The sequence below is a fragment of the Phyllostomus hastatus genome, unplaced genomic scaffold (assembly GCF_019186645.2).
Source record: "Phyllostomus hastatus isolate PE091 unplaced genomic scaffold, TTU_PhHast_1.1 phas_contig_468, whole genome shotgun sequence".
NCBI lineage: Eukaryota > Metazoa > Chordata > Mammalia > Chiroptera > Phyllostomidae > Phyllostomus > Phyllostomus hastatus.
The window spans coordinates 449318-469529 of NW_025333884.1; the positions used below are offsets into that span (position 1 = coordinate 449318).

General features: G+C 39.7%; 1 protein-coding gene across 4 annotated transcripts in view; it reads right to left on the reverse strand.

Annotated features, from left to right (window-relative positions):
- Positions 1 to 867: 867 nt before the first annotated feature.
- LOC123823035 (carcinoembryonic antigen-related cell adhesion molecule 21-like) overlaps positions 868 to 20212 on the reverse strand; it is a 97123-nt gene continuing 77778 nt past the window's right edge. For 3 of the 4 annotated variants that reach the window (XR_006786470.1, XR_006786468.1, XM_045845338.1), the window contains 2 exons: positions 2715 to 3065; positions 868 to 1205 (listed from right to left, as the gene is read on the reverse strand). Coding sequence is in view for 2 of the 4 variants with exons in the window: in XM_045845338.1 (XP_045701294.1) it covers positions 925 to 1205; positions 2715 to 3065 (632 nt within the window). In the remaining 2 variants the exon portion in view is untranslated. The remainder of the gene's footprint in view (positions 1206 to 2714; positions 3066 to 20212) is intronic. The other variant, XM_045845339.1, reaches the window with a different exon arrangement.

The following is a 20212-nucleotide window of genomic DNA, read 5'->3' on the forward strand; positions in this document are numbered from 1 at the left end:
CTGCTACCAACATGAGTGTCGTCGTGTCCATTCCCATTGTCTACGACAGTATCCAGGTGGCTCCACATGTTTGCATGGAGGACAGAGCTCACATTCAGTGAGTTCTTCACCTTCTCCCATTTGTTATCACAAGGTGAGGTGTTAAAGGGACTTTGAGAATGCTCCCTGTTTATGCCTGAGTTGTGACCTTCATTGGAAAAGCAAAATGTACTGCTATCTCCCAGAGAGAACTTGCCATTCTCCCCAGGAGATTAGTACCTTTTGATATTTAGCTTTTCCCTTGGGAGATTTGGCCCTTCTCCCAGAGGGAATGGTTAGTTAGTCAAAATCATACAAGGTCCTTGGCAAGTAGCCATGTTTGTCTAAAACATATTTAATCATAACCCCCAAAGTGATACTTTGGAATCCCACCCAAGGGAAGGATGCTTTGCTTGAATGTTCCCAGACAAACCCCAACCAATGCTGCCTCTTGGGATTCCCCAGCATCTGCATTTGGGTGTTGGTGATTTCCCATCTGGTGATGTAGGCTCTCGATTCTTGTTTTTCTTTTTGCTCTAGCTTAATAGAGTGCTTAGCTATTCACCTTTGACTTGGGGTCTTTACTGTCTGTGAATCAGAATCTCCAAATTAAGTGGCCATGATCTCATACATGCCCCTTAACAGTACACAAGACCAGTGCTTATCCTCCAAGAGACACAATGTCACCTCCACTGTGGCCATGATACACAAGAGACAAAACTGAGGGGGTGAGGTTAGTCTCAAATGTGACTTTAAATCAACAATAATGACAATGTCAGCTCATATTTTTAGTGTATATTAACTCAATGCAAATATTTTAAGAACTATTCACTCTCAGAATAAATGTTATGATGATGCAAAAAACCCTTTATTTAGACTCTAACAACATAGAAGGGGACAGGGGGTTCACTCAGATTTTACATCCAGCTCAACGGGAACACTTGCAAAAGAACTGATAGGGTTGAAGACTTCACACTGGTAATTCCCAGCATCTTCTCTCTTGACGGGATCTATGGTGAGGTTTCTGTGGTCCTCAGACAGCTTCATTCTCTCTGTGAGCTGCAGTTGTAAGCCATTGAACAGCCATTGGAGGGTGAGCTCATCTGTGTAGCAGGTCAAGACCACAGCACCCTTATTCTCTGTGAAAGTGGTGTTGCTGGCTAGGAGGATGGGCATTCTCACAGGCTCTGTGGAGAAACAGAGAATGTGACTCACTGAGAATGGGCTTGAGACATGGAGCCATGCTGCTTCCTCAGAGATCTCAGCCACTCACAGTCCAGAGTGAGCAATGTAAAGGTCACCAGAGTATGGTCCTGACATTTGCAGAAAGAAAATTGCCTAAGTTCAGGTGACAACATGTAAGGAGACAGCTGCAACTACCCTATGACCCCATATAACCTCAGGTGATTCTTTAACTATTCCCTCAGATACCTCTGTAGTAGCAGCACACAAAACCTCTTCCAGGCTCATATGTGCCATAGCCTCATCTTAAGGTATAATTTTTCTCTCATGAGCTTTTAATGATGTTTTTCTAGAACTTTTTTTTTTACTTCACAAAACATCAAGTACCACTCCTTATGTAAACTTTAATGTATGTTGGGGAAAACAGGTTTGTCCATCTCTGGGGCCAAGGGTAGCTTACAGTAAGTGAAAAAGCATTTACTTTTTGTTAAATAATTTATTTGGCAGTAACATGGCTCAATCCACTCTTCATGACTGTGGACCTAGAGAATTTCCATCTAAGAGTTCTCACTCTGAACAAGACTTTATTTCCTTGCCAACTGAGTCATTATCATGGTATAATTAATCTCTAGAGGGGCACAGTTATGGTTTTAACAAAAGACAGTGACTGTAGGAATAGAAGAAACCTATTCATATAATAAAGGCCATACATAACAGCCCAAAGTTAACACAATATTTCATGGAGAACCTAAAAAAAATTTATTAATATCATGAACAAGAAAAGCATGCTGTTTTTCAATGTATTCAACATAATACTTGAATTTTGGACAACATTTATGGGAGAAGATGAAATATGTGGTATTGTACTGGTAAAAAAGAAAAAAAAACCTATGCCCAGCTATGCTGAATGACATTGTCTAATGGTTCTGTCCACACACAGACTCAGATGATAGACCAAACTCCATTTCTGCCAAGATGTGCCTCTTAGGCATGAGCCCAGATGTTGGACCAGCTCAAGAAAATTGGGACTTGGGCATCCATTACTGTTACACTCTCAACCCTTCTGAGGAGGCCAAACCCAACCTGGCATAGGCTCACCACAGTCCCTGGAGTCAAGATCTCTCTGGCACAGGGTTCTTGGGAGGGGTTTCTGGGCTGAGCTGTGTAAGAAATTCAGGGGGCATCTCAGTCCATGCTCTGACCAAGTACAGCAGGGTCATTCTCAGAGTCAAGTCCCTAGGCTGGTGCTCAGGGCACTGAACTGAGACTGCTCTCCCTCTGGAGAGTTATTTCTGTCAGACTGACCCTTCTGTCTACAGTGACTGTCTGCAGGGCTGCAAGTCGTGAAGGGAACTGAGATCTTAAGAAGTTTGTCTACACTCTGTATTCTGCATTGAATGCCACAATCCAACCTGCAAAGTGCAGAGGGGAGTGCAGATCTGGAATTACCAGTCCTGTGTGTGAAGTAGAAGTCTCCCCACCCAACACCCCGTTGTCAGAAAACAATCACTCACCATATACATTAAGCTGTCTTAATCCTATTTGCATTCTTGTATCTGGATGTTGGATTACTATGGTATATATTCCTGTATCATTCATGGTGACCTTCCTTAGCACCAAGGATCCATCTTTGTTTATTGATACTGGTCCATCTGCAGGACCTCTTATATTGTAAAATGAGTTTATTGTAAGAAATGCAATGATCTGATCATTTTTTATGGTATTCCCTCTGTACCATGTGATGCGTACAGAACTTTGAGTCTTATTATGGACAGGTAGAACAACATCCTGCCCGCTCATAACGTTTCTTGGCACAATTTTCTGTTGTTCTGTGGTGGGCAGGAACCAGGAGTTTAAGAGTGAGACTAGGAAAAAAGAAAAAAATGATTAATATGTGTATCTATGTTTGGAATGGAAAGATGAGGCTCCTTGGTCTACACATGTATGTGTCTCCCATGGTCAAGGCCAACAACATGGCCCCAATTACTTCAGAACTCCTGAAGCTTTATTTTTTCTGTTTCCAATACTCTTCTCAAAGTGTTTGTCTTGCTCACCCTTCACTTTTCAGATCCCTTCTAACACTCAGGAGCATTTTTGAAACACACATGTGCTGATTGCTTTCTCTAAAGACTTCACATTTTTTGACTTCAAGTTCTGCTCCTGTTCTGAATTTTCACAGCAGTTGTGAGTGCCTGACATCACATCTGGATTTTCTTAGTCCCTCTCTCCTCTATGGAACATGGGCTTTCTGATGGCAGGGCTTGTCTGATCTTATACCTCCAGTGACTGTGACAAACTGAAAATACATGGGATTGAATCAATAGGTGATCCCAGGGCCCTGTACCTCATTGGGATTTTTTCCCCATTTCTGAAATTGGTGGTGAAGACAATGTCTAACAACCCTGGATACATTTTTGGGGGTGCTTCCTGGCATAAATCAATATTATCATTATCAGTTTTCATAATTCAATAGTTAATGATGAATGACAAGAAATGAAGAGCAGTTGAAGGTTTTCTGCCTCTCACCACTTCTGGATTATGAGATTTTCCTCTAGCTGAGTCCCCTTCCTCATCCTACTCTGCTCCTTTCTCCTTCACCCTCAGGTCCAAACAGAGCATTCCCTCTTTTCTTGGAACACTGCTCTCTTCAGTAGATCCCAGCCAGTCTCTGTGTAATATCCTCAGTCTACCCCAAGGAATTGTCTCCTACTTACCAACCAGCAGGAGCCCTTGCCAGTGGACAAGTCCTCTGTGGGTAGAGACTGAAGGGGATCCCATGGTGTCTGCTGCCTGCTCTGTGACTGCCTCTTTGAGAAAAGCCTGAGGTTCTTTAAGACTCACAGACACCTCTCTCCTGAATGGTGCAATCTGCTGTGTGTCCTACCTGTGCACTGAGCTTTATTCTGTGGCATGTTTACTCTTCTTGTCATGTGGGTTGGGGGCAGGGTCTGAGCTCAGGACCCTCCCATTCACTGCCCTCATTTTTGCCACTCTTGTCCCTTCTAACCAATATTTCTCTCCTATACCCTTTTTTCCTGAATAACCTGAGGTCTCTGAACACCAAACATACACACAGGCACACTTACACACACATGCATATAAACACATGCACACAAACCAATCTCATGTTATGTTTTGAAAAGCACAAGCCTGGGTTGTCCTGGTTTTCAGGTTTCCCCAGAGCTTCCACTCAGATGCATGGTAGATTTTCCCATATTCCTCTCTCTCTTCACATTTGACTTTTCCCTTCAGAGCAGGTGTTCATTAGCTAACTCAGAAAATCCTGGCACAAAGATGTCACCCCTACTGTGCATCGAATCGCTGTTAAAATCCTAAACATTATGATAAACAAGTGACACCTAAAAAATGCAACTTCAACAGCTATCCAGCTATTGTGGGTGCCCTTTAAAAAGGACATCTCCTTATGTGAAGGTAGAACCACCTGTCCTGCTCTCCTGTGTACATAGAAAGTCACCAGGTCCTGTTAAACCTCAGATTCTGACAGGGCTGTGGTACAGTGGGTCAGAGACTGTGCACCTCACAAACTCTCAGGAGAGGTTGATCTTCCTGGTTTTTAGGGTACACTTGCAATAGCAAGGCTGATGAGGCAATCCCTCAGGGGATAACCTACTCATATCAGCATTGGCTTCTGCTGTGTCTTGGTCTTCAGTATGTCAGCACCACAAAGAGAGCCTTGGGTATCCTTAAAAAATGGGGATTATTTCTGTTTGCTACACAAAAATTCAGGTGGGAATCCAGGCTGCTTCATGTTCTCAAAAGCTCTGAGGTTTAATATCCTTCCAGCGGGAAGGTCACAGAGACGAATCTTCAGGTTAGAAGGGGTCAAGCCTTGTAATAATTGTAGAGGGTGCTCTTCTTCTATTTCAGGTTGTCATCAGACTGGCTTTTGCTTCCAGACACAAAAACTCAAACCCAGGAATCTCAATAGGACCTGCAAATTTTGAGTGTTAACTGTGAGGTGTCCAACGTGTGTACCAGGGAAAATGCAGGTGCCTCTGGGCTCCCTGGTCCACAATAGATGGTTTCAGGTAAACTATTCCTCTCCATGTATGTTTGTCAGGCCTGTCCTTGTGCTCCCTGGCTTGGGACAACCTCTGATTTCTGCCTGGCTGGCTTTCTGGTGCTCACTTCACTTTGCCCATGGGTGATGCTAGGCATGGGGCAGAGGGCAGCACAGAGTCCCCTGAGAGAGGAGGTGCTTATAGACCCCATTTAAGGAAAAAAGTGTTAACCTTTTAATGAGTTTAAGCAATATAATGAGCAATTTAGTGAGTTTATCTCAGCCAATCTGAACTCATATGCCTGGGAGCATGGTCTCAAATCAGTGAAGAAAGGCAGTTTTGCAGCCTGTTTCACATGTTATACCCACAGGAGAAGGTGAACAGGTTGCATAAAATCTATTAGGAGATGAGAGAAAACATAGGAAGGAAATCCCTGGAATTGGGGAAAAAAAAGGTAAAATGGAGAAATGTATTTTTTATGTTGGTAAGCACAGGATAATTCACATTTACAGGACACAAAGAAGGTGTGCAGGGGACAAGACAACATAAAGGATGTTGTGGTCTCATATACTTGTCCCAGACACTGTGCCTTTGACAGGTCCAGCACACAAAATCACTCTGATGTGTGAAACTTATGCTATGCAAAAAACAAAACAAAACAAAACAGGAGCAAGAAAGAAAAGAAAAAAGAATCAGGGCTCACTTAAGGTAAAGACCAAGCTTTGCTAAGGAAAATATAGGCCTAGGATGTAATAACTTGCCATCACCTGCCCAATTAGAAATTTCTGATCAGAATATCCTGTGAAGATTTTCAAGCCTGCCACATAAGTCATTTCTGCGCCCGTGTCTGCTCACAGGGCCCAGGAGCTGGAGCATCTCCACATGAACACTCAAATGGGGGCCCTGTGGGTTCTTCTGTTAGGGGAGGAGAAGTTCTCCTAGAAAGCTCAGCCCCTCTGAGATGGAAGCAATCACAGATTCTGGGTTCTCCTGTCCCCTTCTGCACAGGAAGTTCCCCTTGTTCCCAGGACATCATGAAGCACACAGATGACTTCACAAAAAACAGGCAGGTGTCCCCCAGACCAGGAACTGTAGGAATGAAAAGTCATCCCTGATTCCTCAAGGTGTGCTCTTACACCCCTGACAGTAACTCTTTCAGGGATTCGGAGATGTTTCCATCTGATATCTATCCAGAGTTTCTGTCCAGTGAGGTATCTGTGAGAACAGGAAGAACACAGGCCTGGGTGATGAGACATAACAAAAGGTGGGACTGTGGAGAGCTGTGATTGTGGGGGGCATAAAGTGTGCCCCAACCCCTCACTGTTTGGAGGGTCCTTACCTTCCTACTGAATGCATGGAAAGTAAAAGCCTGGCCTTAGTATGTACACAAGCATGTGGAGGCCTCCTCTCATGCTGACACCAGTGCCTTTGTGTCTATAAGAAACATGATTGGACTGCAAGTGTCACCCAGGGTAATGGGCTTCCATTGTGTGGTTTCCCTTATTGATTTAATGAGTGTTTATGGAGCATCTGTGATTTTCTAGGCCCTTAGCTTGGACGTGGAAAGTCCAAAGAGAATAAAAATATGTGGGCCCTGTTCTTCTTGAGTTTACCTTGTAACAGAGAGAGGGTCTCAGATAAATCATGGCCATAAGGAGATAATTGCCACCTAGTGAAGGGCTATGAAGGAAAACTTCTGGTGCATACACATTATGCACTTGAGTTTCATTTGGTCTGAGGATAACAGAGATCCTTCTGAGAAAGCCCTGTTGGTTTAAACTTGATGAGTTAATATCCATTTTCCTCTTGAAGAACAAATGATGTTAAAAAATGCAGCCTGCAGAGGACTGACCTTTGGTTAGCTGACATTGCCTGGACGGAGTAGCAGAGGCAGTCCACTGTGGGGAGCTTGGAGAGGTAGAAAGACTGTGTAATGATTGATACTTGTGAGGCTGGGCCCTGCTAGACTGTGGATGCTGCTGCGGTAGGGTCAGCAGTGCACTTTAAAAGCTCCAGCCTGCAGAGTAATTCTGCTGACCCCTGGTGAACAATACAAAATTGGCAAAAAATGTTATGGTATGGTTAGTATTTTAAAATGTTTTTACATTTTATACTTTCTATTCAACTTATGCTTTAGGCAATAATTCATACATGCATATTTAATTTTATATACCCTTATTGGTTATATCTGAATATAATAAGATTAGCATATTGGTAGTATATCTTTTATGAAGTTTTTCCAGATGCAAGTACCTGAGAGGTTGTACAGTAAAAATAAAGAACAAGTCTCCTAATATTAATGTCTTTTCATGCCCTCTTGTAATCTTTTTAATCTTTACCTCTACACCTCCTTCTTTCCTGTCAAGGAAAATCTCATCAGTTTTTTTTTTTCGTATATTCAATTGCATTTTCTGGAATTTTCAAAAATTGTTATCCTATGCTACGCAATTTTAAGCCAAGGTTGGCTTCTGGACTAATCACAATTATTTTGACATAGTTATATTGCAGGGATGCATTTATTTTGTTTATCCATTCACTGTTTATGCACATTTGCTCTGTTTCCTATTTGGGGCTATTACAAGTAAGCCTGCCATGAACATGCACAGAACGGTCTTTAAAGCAAAGAATCAATGTTTGTAAAACCATGAGTAGCTAGAGAAATGGAAGGTAGGGAGTTACCCTTAGAAATCTAGTGTCAAATTGGCAAGGCCACAGCCCCACCCAGAGTTACACAAACACCTGCTTCTTCACATGAAGCTGTGTCTGCCACGGCCCACCCATCAGTCACCACAGTAGCAGAAATAATGTTTCCATCTCAAATCAAGGTTCTAAATTATGAACCTGTGCACCTCAGAAACTGCATTTATTTCACAACTGGATCATCAGTCACTAGGAGTACAGGAAGGGTATATTTAACTTTTCAGTCCCTCTGATATAAGAGTAAATCTAAAAAACAAGGAAGCATATATGCCAAGTGCCCACAGACAACACCTAGCATGTCTCAGTCCACCTGCAGACTACGTGACTCTGGGTGAGTGACTCCACGTCAATAAACGTCAGTTCCCTCATGAGGTCATAAAAATATTTTCAGTCTTCTTTCTTGGATTCTAGAATAGAGTAGGTAAATCTTCTGGAATTTTCTAAGTGATGAGGGTACTAAGATTACTTTTGTTGTAGTGGGGCAACTCTTGACAGGCCTCTGGATAGTTGCAGAGTGAGGGCACGTCACCAAAAGGCCAAGTTCTGATCACAAGTTTGAAATTTTCACCTGTCAACATAAGAAATGTTTCAACCAGAAGAGAATTTTTATGGGTCAAACATGACAATAATTGCGAGGAAGAAAAATCTCAATGGATTAAGAAAATATTCTGAAGAATGGCAATGTTGCCCCTTATTTTCCATAGAACTGTCAATGGCAGAGGCCTAAGTGTTTATGTTAAATTCACTGGCAGTAGACTGAGGAGGTGGAGACAGCAAAACACCAAAATGTCTGAGATTGGGTAAAATGTAAAACAATTAGAAGCATACGGTTGTTAGGGTGGTTGGTACAGAATCGTTAGTGATTAACAGTGAAGACAATGATAGTAGTAATGCAAAGTTATGTGGTCTCTGCTATGGTGGAGTCGTGGGTCTGGAAAAAGAAAATACCCTGGCATTTTAAAAGTATGTTATGGTAGAGGTAAAAAGATAATACACATCCTCTGTTAAGGTAAAGATTGACCTTTGTCAGGAAAAAGACTGACATAGGATATGACTACCCACCATGAGTCATTTGGGTTAAGAGTTTTAATTTCAAGCACTGGCTGGTGTAGCTCAGTGGATTGAGCGCAGGCTGTGAACCATGTATCGCAGGTTCGATTCCCAGTCATGGCACATGCCTGGGTTGCAGGCCACAGACCCCAGCAACTGCACATTGATGTTTCTCTCTCTCTCATTTGCCCTCCCTTCCCTCTCTAAAAATAAATAAATAAAATCTTTTAAAAAAAGAGTTTTAATTTCAGACCATCCTCTGTGGTCTCCTCAGGTCTCTGAGTTTGTAAGTCCCACCACGCAGGCCTCCCCTGAGCTCATCAGGTTTAGTATGTGGTCCCTTTTTCATCCACACTAATGCTTCTGGTTATAAATCAACCTAAAGAATACATCGGTGACCCTTTTTTTCATTAGATAGCATTGTCTCAAGTGCTAGGAATGAATTTTTAGGAAGTCTTAGTGGCAGTGTTTGTCTTGTTGAATGATAAATCATTGGTGATGCAGTAAGACCTTCATCTTGGATGGAAGTCAAAGCTGAATGTTCTCACAAGAGAAAAGCAGGAAAATGAGAGACAGTTGGTGCCACAGGCCTTTATAAGAAAAACTCTCTGGTACATTTCTAACCTGTAAGCTATCATGATCTAAGTTGTGCTGTCTCATTTCTTTGTTTTTTTTTCATCTTGTATAACATTTACTTGCAGTTTGAGGGCAGACTATTGAATGATCCAGACTTACCCATCTGACCATGGGATTGGGTCATATTTACTATGGCCCACCTATTATTAATTATTAATCTGATTTCTGCTAACTATACACATGGGAGCTCTAACATTGTTGTTTGTTTGGGGACCAGACAGTGAGAACACAATGCTGTAAATTACAATTACCATTTAAAATTTCTACAGGTGAAGAGGACAGTGTTTCATAAGTACATTTCCTCTGCTGCAGCAGCAGGGCCATGTTTTACAAGCACTTCAGCTTTCATTTGAATAATATATCTAGTAGTCCTTGTTGAGTTAGGGTGTAAGGACATTCACATAATTAGGGTCTAGCATTTATTCATAAAATTCCTTTCTCAATATTTTTATTTCAGTAACCTTCCACAATTCTCCTTGATCTTAGTTTTTCTCTTTTTACTCACTCAGAAATAACCAACTTATTTGGACAAACTACTTACTTTTTATTTCTCTTAAAACACACACATCCCTTTTCTTCCTTTTATAATAACATTTCTTCCAAATTTCAAAATGTTACCAGAAAGGGGGTCAGGCCCAGGACAGGTTTGCCTATGGGTGGCCAGTAGTGCATGGATTCTTGACTTTGTGCTGGAAGAATGTCTCAGAACAAGCCCAGGTAATTTTGAGGGTATGTTTATTAAAGGTGGGGATGGTGACACAAGGATGAGCCTAAAATAAAAAGAGAAGCAGAAGAAAGAGTAGGTGGGGCTTCTTTGATTCTCTTAAAACATTATGGGAAAGGTGTGAGAGTAGGAGGGGCTGCTCTCAGCTTATTGCAGAATCACAGAAAAGGGCCCCTGTGGAAAGGATTAGGGGGTTTGCCTAGGGCAAGCTGCTGTTGCCCATTGCTCCCTGGTTGCAAGTCTCGTGGGAACCCCTTAGAGATTACAATAAAGAAAATATTTTCTGGGGGTGAGGGTGGTTCCACTAATTAGATCAGGGCAATTTGATTTTAATAAAACATATACAAACTGGAAATTTTTTAGAACCCATTGTGACATTATCCAGTGAAAACCAGGATCCTCTAACTTTCTTTCCCTATTAAAAAAAAAAGGAAAAAAATAAAATTCCTCTGAGTCTTTTCAGATTAATTAGTATCCATCTTTAGATATGAGATAGCCAATCTATTTTACTTTGGTTAAGCAAAATTGAAGCTTATCTCCCACCAAAAAGAAGAAATCAGTAGATGTCCCTCAAGAAGGGTGCACACTGGTTTCTTTTCCTTGAGAAGATTTTTTGGTTTCAAAGGTAAAAATTTTTGGCAGGGTCTCAGGGAAGATCTCAATACAATATGCACCTACTTTTTCAGATGTGCCCTTGCAGGGCTGTGATCCCCACTAATTGGTCAGTAGCAGGCCAGGAAGTCTAAACTACAGGACCAGCTATATGACAGGAGAGGAAAAACCACCCTGAAAGCAAGATCCAGCATGTTTTGTTCATTGCCAGGCACCCAGGTCTTTTCACCGTGGTGGCCTTGGTATCTGGCTGTAAATTGCCCTCCCAGTTTGTTTGGCTATCTTTCTCATTTTCCTCATTTCACTTGCTGAGGGATATTCCTAGACTCTTACCACTCTGCCTCAAAAGAAAGACCATGAAAAGATCGTTTTTCATAATATGAAAATTATCTTATACACCTTATTAATTATTAACAGTTGGGCTATATACACAGTTTAAGAAAAGACCAAAGAAATATAATTATTATTATGACTAATATTAGCAGACAGGTAAATACATTCAAACTTATAATGTTCAGCAACACTTTGTACATATAAAGGTTTTGTTGATGTCTTGGCATAGCTGTCTGTCTCTGAAATCAGCAACTTGTCATCCTCAAAATATGTTTGATTGTGATAAGTAGAGGCAAAAGTCAGAGACAGGGGCAGGTCACATTGGCTGTTGGGCACCTGGTAAGGTTTTTTCCAACAATGGTGGTGAGTGTCTTTAATTGATGTCTCTTCTGTTAGACAAAATGTCTTTGAAGTCATCCTTGAAGTAATCATCGTTGCTGAGGAGTGCACTTGTGAAGTGAATATCACTAATTTATCAGTTCTTACAAGTTGATTAATAAGTTTTTGATAATAATGCAGAATGTCTCCATTTATAAGGGTTGATCTCTTTGTCCCTTTGTTTAGATGCATAGGGTGACCAGTAACTATTGAATGAGGAAAAAAGCTATTTGTTTACCAAAAGAAGTAAATTTTAGGTTAATCAGTTTTTGGCTAAGGGGGATTAAAAGCTTCTGAAACTTTATTTATTTAAGTTTTAATTGTACATTTTGTATGTTTCACCAATCCAGGCACTTAGGATGATGGACACAATGAAAATGTTATAAAATAGGCCAAATAAGAGAAATGCATTGCATTGTCTGCCCAGTGAAATGAGTCCCTCAGTCCCTGTAAGTCAGGGGGAATTCCCCAATTGGTAATTTCTCCCAATAATGATTACCTTTGTTGATGCTGTTGCTCTCCTGCAAGAAAATCCCTCAGCCCAGCTAGAAAATATGTGATTTATAGCTAACACATATTAGTATTATTGAGATGATGACATTTAAATAAAATTCAATTATTGTATTTCAAGTAGACTTGAAGTGAGAAATAAATAGGAATGATTTTCCATATTTATATTTGGAAGATACAACATCTGCTATCACTTTATGAGCTACAGTAAGAGGTTTCCAGTAATATTGTTTAATTCATGAAATCATATTTTTAAAATCCCAATGTGTCAATTCATGTACATTTTAAAATATCAATTATTGAGTCCCTATAGGTAAAACTGGTTTCTGTTTGACACCATATATGTTTGTCTGCTTCAAAGTTTGCCCCTTTGTGTTTCTAGATCCCCTTTTCATTTTTTAATATATTTCATTGGTTATGCTATCACAGTTGTCCCATTTCCATGCCCCCTTCATTCCTCTCTGCCTCTTACCTGTATCATCTCCTTAGTTCATGTCCATGGGTCATACATATAAGTTCTTTGACTTCTCCATTTCCCACACTATTCTTAACCTCACCCTGTCTATTTTGTACCTACCATTTATACTTCTTATTTCCTGTACCTTTTCCACCATTCCCTCCCCTCCCTTCCCTGCTGATAACCCTCCATGAGATCTCCATTTCTGTGAATATATTTCTCCTCTAGTTGTTTGCTTAGTTTGTTTTTGTTTTTGTTTGTGCTTTTTTAGGTTCAGTTTTTGATAGTTGTGAGTTTGTTGTCATTTAACTGTTCATATTTTTAATCTTCTTCTTTTTCTTAGCTAAGACCCTTTAACATTTCATATAATAAGGGCTTGGTGATGATGAGCTCCTTTAATTTGACCTTCTCTGGGAAGTACTTTATCTGCCCTTCTATTCTAAAGCATAGCTATTTTGGAGGTAGATCCTTACCTTTCATGACTTTGAATACTTCTTTCCAGCCTCTTCTTGCCTGTAAGTTTACTTTTAAAAAATCAGCTGATCATCTTATGGGAACCCTTTTGTAGGTAAACAGTTACTCTGTTTTGTAGGAAAAGATACTCTTTTTCTCTTACTGCTTTTAAGATTCTCTCCATCTCTTTAATCTTGGGTAATGTAATTATTATGTGTCTTCATGTGTGCTTCCTTGGGTCTAACTTCTTTGGGACTCTCTGAGCTTCCTAGACTTCCTGGAAGTCTATTTCCTTTGTCAGATTGGGGAAGTTCTTCTTCATTATTTTTTCAAATAAGTTTTCAATATCCTGCTCTTCCTCTTCTCCTTCTGGCACCCCTATGATTACACTGTTTAATGTTTAAAGATGTCTCGGAATTTTCTAAACTTCTTATTTTTATTAATTCTTCTTTCTTCATTCTGTTCTGGTTGAATGTTTATTTCTTCCTTCTGCTCAATATCATTTATTTGAGTCCCATTTTCCTTCCCTTCACTGTTGGTTCCCTGTGTATTTTCCTTTATTTCACTTTGCATAGTCTTTGCTTTTTCCTGTATTTTGTGACCATACTCAATCATTTCTGTGAGCATACTGATTAACAATGATTTGAACTCTGCATCTGATAGGTTGGCTATCTCTTTGTTGCTGTTGTATTTTTTCTGGAGCTTTGATCTGTTCTTTCATTTAGGCCTATTTTTTTTTCAGTCTGGGCACACCTGTTATGTACTAAGGGGAGGAGCCTTAGGTATTCTCCAGGGTGGGGCAACACACATTGCTGCATTATGGTACTGTATATGGGGGAGGGATCAGAGAGGAAACAATGCCACTTGCACAGCTTGTTTGGCTCTCGGCCAGGTTTCACTCACATCCCTCACTTCCCACAAGCAAATTGGTCCCTTCTGATGTTGGTTCCCAGGTAGGTGGGCTTATGTATGTCCTAGGACCCCATGGGCCTCTCCAACAGACTCTTCTGTGAGGCTGGCACTTTCTCCTGCTGCCACAACCCCCACAGGTTTTTTTCAATCAGAGGTTTTGAGGCTTTATTTCCCTGCACTGGAACCCTAGGTTGCATAGTGTGTGTAGTTTCCCAGTTGCTCATCCAGGTTTATCTGTACATAAATGTGGGACCACCAGCCACCACCTTGCCTGCCCGGTCCTCCAGCCGTTGCCTTGCCGTGCGTCCTCTCTGCCCTAGCTGACCCTCTCCACCCCTCCTCCCCATCTGGATGAATGTTTTCTTCAATTCCTTGGTAATCAGACTTCCATACAGTTCAATTTTCTGGCAGTTCTGGTTGTTTTTTGTTTTTGAATTTGTTGTTCTTCTTTTGGTTGTGCAAGGATACAAAGTGCATCTATGTACAACTCCATCTTGGCAGGAAGTCCTCTGCAGAGATCCCCTTTTCTTTTTCTGCAACAATCCATTAGAAGTGTAAAGGAGAGTCTTTTTTTAATTTATTAGGAAGCAAGAAGCATTCTCAGGTCAAATAATTTGGCAGTTTAACACTGCCCACCTAGCTGCAGCATCAGATGAATGAATTCCTTTTTTTTTCCTGGTAACAGATTCAGAAGTCTTCAAATTCTCATAATTGCCAATTGTTTCAATATCTGTGTAACATCTAACAATTTTGCAACCTATTTTCTCTCTTAAATGTACTTCCCTGAGAAAGTTCAGAAGTTTTGCTGCTTCCACAATATCTAGGGTTGTGAGCTACACCAAGGGCATAGCCACTATTAGTGCAAATATGGGGAATTTGATTTTTAGCCAATTGACAAGCACAAGTTAGAACAATTATTTTCGATTGTTGAGAGTTTCTTACTCAGGTAAATAAAAACTTTCAATTATGTCCATCATGGAAGTTATTCCCTATCCATCTTGGTAATATTACTGTTCATTGTTCATGGATTCATATGTAAACCACGTTAAGTCAGCATCAGCAAGGAGTTTCCTGTGAGCCATCCATGGAAACAAAGATGGTCAGTGAGCACAATGCAGTCATGGATGTCTTTATTCTGCAAAGAAGGCAGCAAACTTGCTCTGATAAGACTGTTGCATCAAGTTGAATACAATAGGTGCAGAAAGTGAGAAACTTACAGAAGTGATGAGTATGATGGAAATTGGGTGGAGATTCAAAAGACTGAAAACATGAAAAAAAGAGAACCCATAGCTATCTTTTCTGTTTGTTCACACAATGTGTCTATAGCAGAGATGAATTTCAAGCAGGCAGGAAGCTCTTTGGCTTCTGAGTCTAATTGCTGATGATAATATCCTATAGGTCTATGATAATGTCTATATTTTTTAGTTAAAAGTTCCAAAATATCTTTGTAGAAAAAGTTAGAAAATTTGTACTTAACATGCGTCAGAATGTGAGCTTTAGATATATCTTTAGACATTTTACATCTTGGATATTTTTTGTCAGGGGGAGGCAGGTTCCATGAATTAGATCAGGTCAACTTGACTTGAATAGAATATATAAAAACTGGAAAAACTTCAGACATAATAATGACAATATCCAGTGAAAACCAGTATCCTCTAAGTTTCTTTTCCTATTTTAAAAGAGAAGGAAGATAAGATTCTTCTGAGTCTTTCAGATTAATTAGTATCCATCTTTAAATATGAATAGGCCAATCTCCTTTACTTGAGGTTGCAAAATTGAACCTTATCCTTTGAGACCTGACGTCTATTTCAAACTGTCATGGTAGGAAAATTGTGTTCTTCTGTAAGTCTAGTAATTTCTAACAGCATAAAAGTAAATCACCCACATATTGGATTAAAGTGGAAACTTTAAGAAATTTGACATTACTTAAATTAGCTCTTAATATCTGGGAGAAATAGGTGAACCACTCTGTATCCCTGGGGCATTTCAGTCCAAGTAAATTGGCAGTCTTCCCAAGTGAAGGCCAAGGGATATTGACTGTGCCTTATTTTATACTGAAGTGCTGAACAAGGCACCACATAAATTTATTACTGAAAGATATTTATAGTCCACAGAAATGGTTGATAATAAGGTGTGTGGATTTGGAACCACAGGATATCTGGAAATAACTATTTTATCTATAGCTCTGAGATTATGTACAAGTCTCCATCCTTTTTATTTGGTTCCTTTACTGGCAAAATAGAAGAAATACAGAATCTTCTATATAAATTATGTCTCCTTTCAAAGTAATTTTGTATAATGGGCTTCATTCCAGCTAGTGCATCAGGTTAAGGGATAATGGTGAATATTAGGCAGAGGCAAAGTATCATCAATAGTTATTTTAACAGGAGTGGCTGATTAATCTTGCCAATATCTGTGTTGGAAAGACCTCAAAGTTCCATTGGAACATCCTGCAAGAAATGTTCAGTCTCAAGATGTGTTTTTCTTCTTGTGGAAGTTCCTTTATAATTATTATTTTCCCCATTGTTTCAGTATTCAAATACATTTCACCCTTCCAGGAAAAAAATATGTGGGTACCATGAGTTTTGAAAATCTCTCCCTATCAGGTAAAATGAGGCTGACTAAACCAGTAAAAATATATGTTGCTTCACAACATTTATATTTGGAGGGGGAATTGTGATTTAAGAGTAGTCATTAGTTGAAAAGATGTCCCTGCCACTTGCACCAAAGCTTCACTCTTAACTGGGTGTTGTTCAGAACAGGTAAAGGAGTCCCAGTACCTACAAGGGCCTTAGGACCTTCCCCTATAGTGGTCATTTTAATTTCTTTTTAACTGTTACTAAGGAGAAAATAAAACACCTTTATAGTCCTCTAAGAAACCATATGCTTCCTTTTGTGTTTTTTTTCCTATTTTTGATCTTATTAAAGCTTTCTATATTTTCTTTTAAAGTGAACAGACTACTCTACAGGAGTTTCACAGTGGACCTTATTTGCTGAATCTGTGGCTTCACTCCCAGGAACCCACAGGTGCAGTCACTGGAGGAGGTCAGAGTAGCTGTGAGCTTGTGGCTCAACAGTTCAATTAGAATTTTTGGCAAGCCCGTCAGAGTGCTGGAGAAAATCTTTGAAATTTTTAGGTAGATTTTTATATTCTGTTTTAGTTTTAGGAATATATGTAATCCCTCATTCCCCTCTGCTTAAAGCAGGATTTTTCTTTCCTGAAATATGCTGCTAGAATTCCTGAATTATTTTTGTCTAAATTTCTATTCTCATTTTCTAAAAGTTTATTAGGGACCAGTAGTGAAGGAGATGTAAAGGGATTAAAAAAGGATAAAAGAAGAAACAAAGAGGACAATTACAGGCAAAAACAAAACCCTCAGAGAGCAAAGAATATAGTGAAGGGACTATAAAAGGAGGAGGAATGAGATGCTGGCATTTATCAGCTACAGGAGCCTTCTTTAGTTCAATGACAGTCCCTAAAAGACTTACTATTTTTAAGACATGATTTATCTGTGCTCTTCCTAGAAGCTTCTAATTTCAGATAAAGATATGCTTGTGATTTATTCAGTTATACAATTTTAGAACTGTCTTATTCTAACAGAGTCTTTACACTTGTGTAAGTACTTACAAATATAGTCTTTTTATCTCTTGTCTATCTGCCTGAGCAGTAAAGAGGGGTCTGGGGCTGAGAGTTTTCAGCCTGGAGGCATGACTGCTCACATCCATTTTACTTTTTTAATTCTTTTAAATCTGAATGATTTCTCCCCTGGCATCATTCTGCTTGGGGGTTATTGGTTACTGGAAGCCGGAAGTCTTTCTGCCTGCAGACCTCACAACGTACTGCATCTAGTTTGGGGATTGTGTTGGTGGCATTAATTTAAGAGCAGAAAACAGATCTATCCACTTTGTGTTTAACAGGCTACATCCTTCTCTTATCTTGTCAATATATCTCTTGCAACCTGTTTTACACAATGCACAATCTATTATACTAGTGAACATTTGGAAGTGATAGAAACAGAAACCCAAAGAAGTATTGGTTAGTTAAGACTTATATACTATTCTGAAGATAAAGAACAAAAAGCATTGTGGTTTGAGGCTTCAACACACATGCACACACGCACACACACACAGCTATTTGCATGGAGAGTCCAAAGCAAATGATTGATAAATAAATATTTGCTTTGCATTTCCATGTGAGTGTTCCCCCTTTGAACTAGTCCTCCATTTAAAGACTTTCAAGGCAGTTAAGAGGAAAGTTCTATGTTTTTTTTTATGACCTTCTATTTTCCAAGAACAAGATCAGAGCCAATATCCTAACAGGCACATCTGAGGTGGCAACTGTGCCTCCCTTCACAGCAGAGCTAAAACTCAGGCTGGTTTAACAAGTCTAATTGAAAGCTCAATCCTAGTACAGCTAGGCCAGGGGTGTCAAACTCACTTTCATCGGGGGCCACATCAGCCCCCTCCTTGCCTTCAAAGGGTCAAATGTAATTTTAGGGGTCATAAATGTAACTACTCCTTAACAGTTAAGTAAGAGCTTCGTGCTGGCTCTGGGTAGAAACAAGGTGCCAGGTCGAATAAAACAGGTGGAGGGCCAGATTCTGCCTGAGGGACTTGTGTTTGTCACTTGTGAGCTAGGCATTAATTAAAGTCATTATGTACCTAAATTATTACCAAACAAGATAAAATACTGAAACATTGTTTTCTCAATCTACATATATCAACTTTGACTTCTTATTACAGAAAATTAAAAAGATATATGTGAATCTGCTAATAAAAATGTTCCAAGCTTTGCTCTTTATTGCTTCCCTATCATGGGGAACTTAACTCATGGGAAGTAACTCAACATGTGTGTTATGATCTTATCCATGGCTGTTCAGAAAGAACTGGGAATCCCATGACCCCGACTCATGTCTCAGATTAATAAATATGCTATCACTGTTTATTGCTTAATTAGCTCTTTTGTTGTGTTTTTACATGTCCCTAATTTTAATTAGTATTTGCTGAGCTTGTTGCAGCCTGAAAGACTCCAGTCCCATTTCTATTGTTGAGACATAGGGACCAGGAAGTCTCTCAGAGGGGTGCCAGGTCAGTTTCAGTATCATTCAAGTACTTTTGTTTATATTTTATTTATTTATTTTTAGAGACAGGAGGGAGGGAGGGAAAAAGAGAGGGAGAGAAACATCAATGCTTGGTTGCCTCTTGCATGCTCCCATCCTGAGGACCTGGCCTACAAGCCAGGCATGTTCCCTGACTGGGAACTGAACCAGCAACCCTTTGGTTTGCAGATCCACACTCAATCTACTGAACTGAACCAGCCAGAGTTATTCAAGTACTTTTTTGTTTAACTTAATTTAATTCCAAAGTTGCCTATAGCAGGAATGCCCCAGAGAGGTCCTAATATCACCACAACAACAATGGGTTTATAAGGGCCCCTGCAGTCATGGTAACTTTGCAGTATTGCTGTATTGTCCTAGTCAGTAAGAAATGTTGTCTATGGGTGTCCCAGAGACATTTTGATTGTTCATTCTTGTCCATTTGTTGATGCTGTAAATGTGTAATGAACCCACACTGTAAACCTGCCAGGCACATGACAGTGGATGAAAGAGACAAACTGGACAAGATTACTGATATCCTACTTTGTACTTGACCACTCATGTTTAAAAGGCACTTCAGGATGCCTTAAGATTTTTCAGGCCAGCCAAATTATTGACTTCAATGTGATTCTCAAGAATTTTTCTGAATCCCTTTGTATTTTCACTACTCATTTTCTTACACCTCATATTAAATTCTTCAGAATATTATTTGACTTGGTGCTCAGAACAAGTCCAGAAACTGACACTTTTTTGTCATGCTGGTCTGACCATACTCACTGGTCACCTGGATGATTCACTTGCCTTTGCACTGAACTCCCTGCTTGCCACCCAGCAGCCTCACAAATCCTGGCTAATGTGAAGTGTAAAAAATAGTAATACTGTCCTTCTCACCTTCTAAATAATTTTTTGACTTGGCAATCATCAAAAGAATAAAGACACATTAGCAGAAGGAAATAAAGTTTTTCATATATGATCATGGAGAATTTACATAAACATAAAAAATACTGTGACTGTGAAGCAATATTGGGTTACAAAATATTTTGGAAAAGGAGAAAAAATGGAAAACAGGATATTATATTTCAGAAGTCAGAATGAGTGCTTTATAGGTAGTTGAAAAGAGCAGATCCTA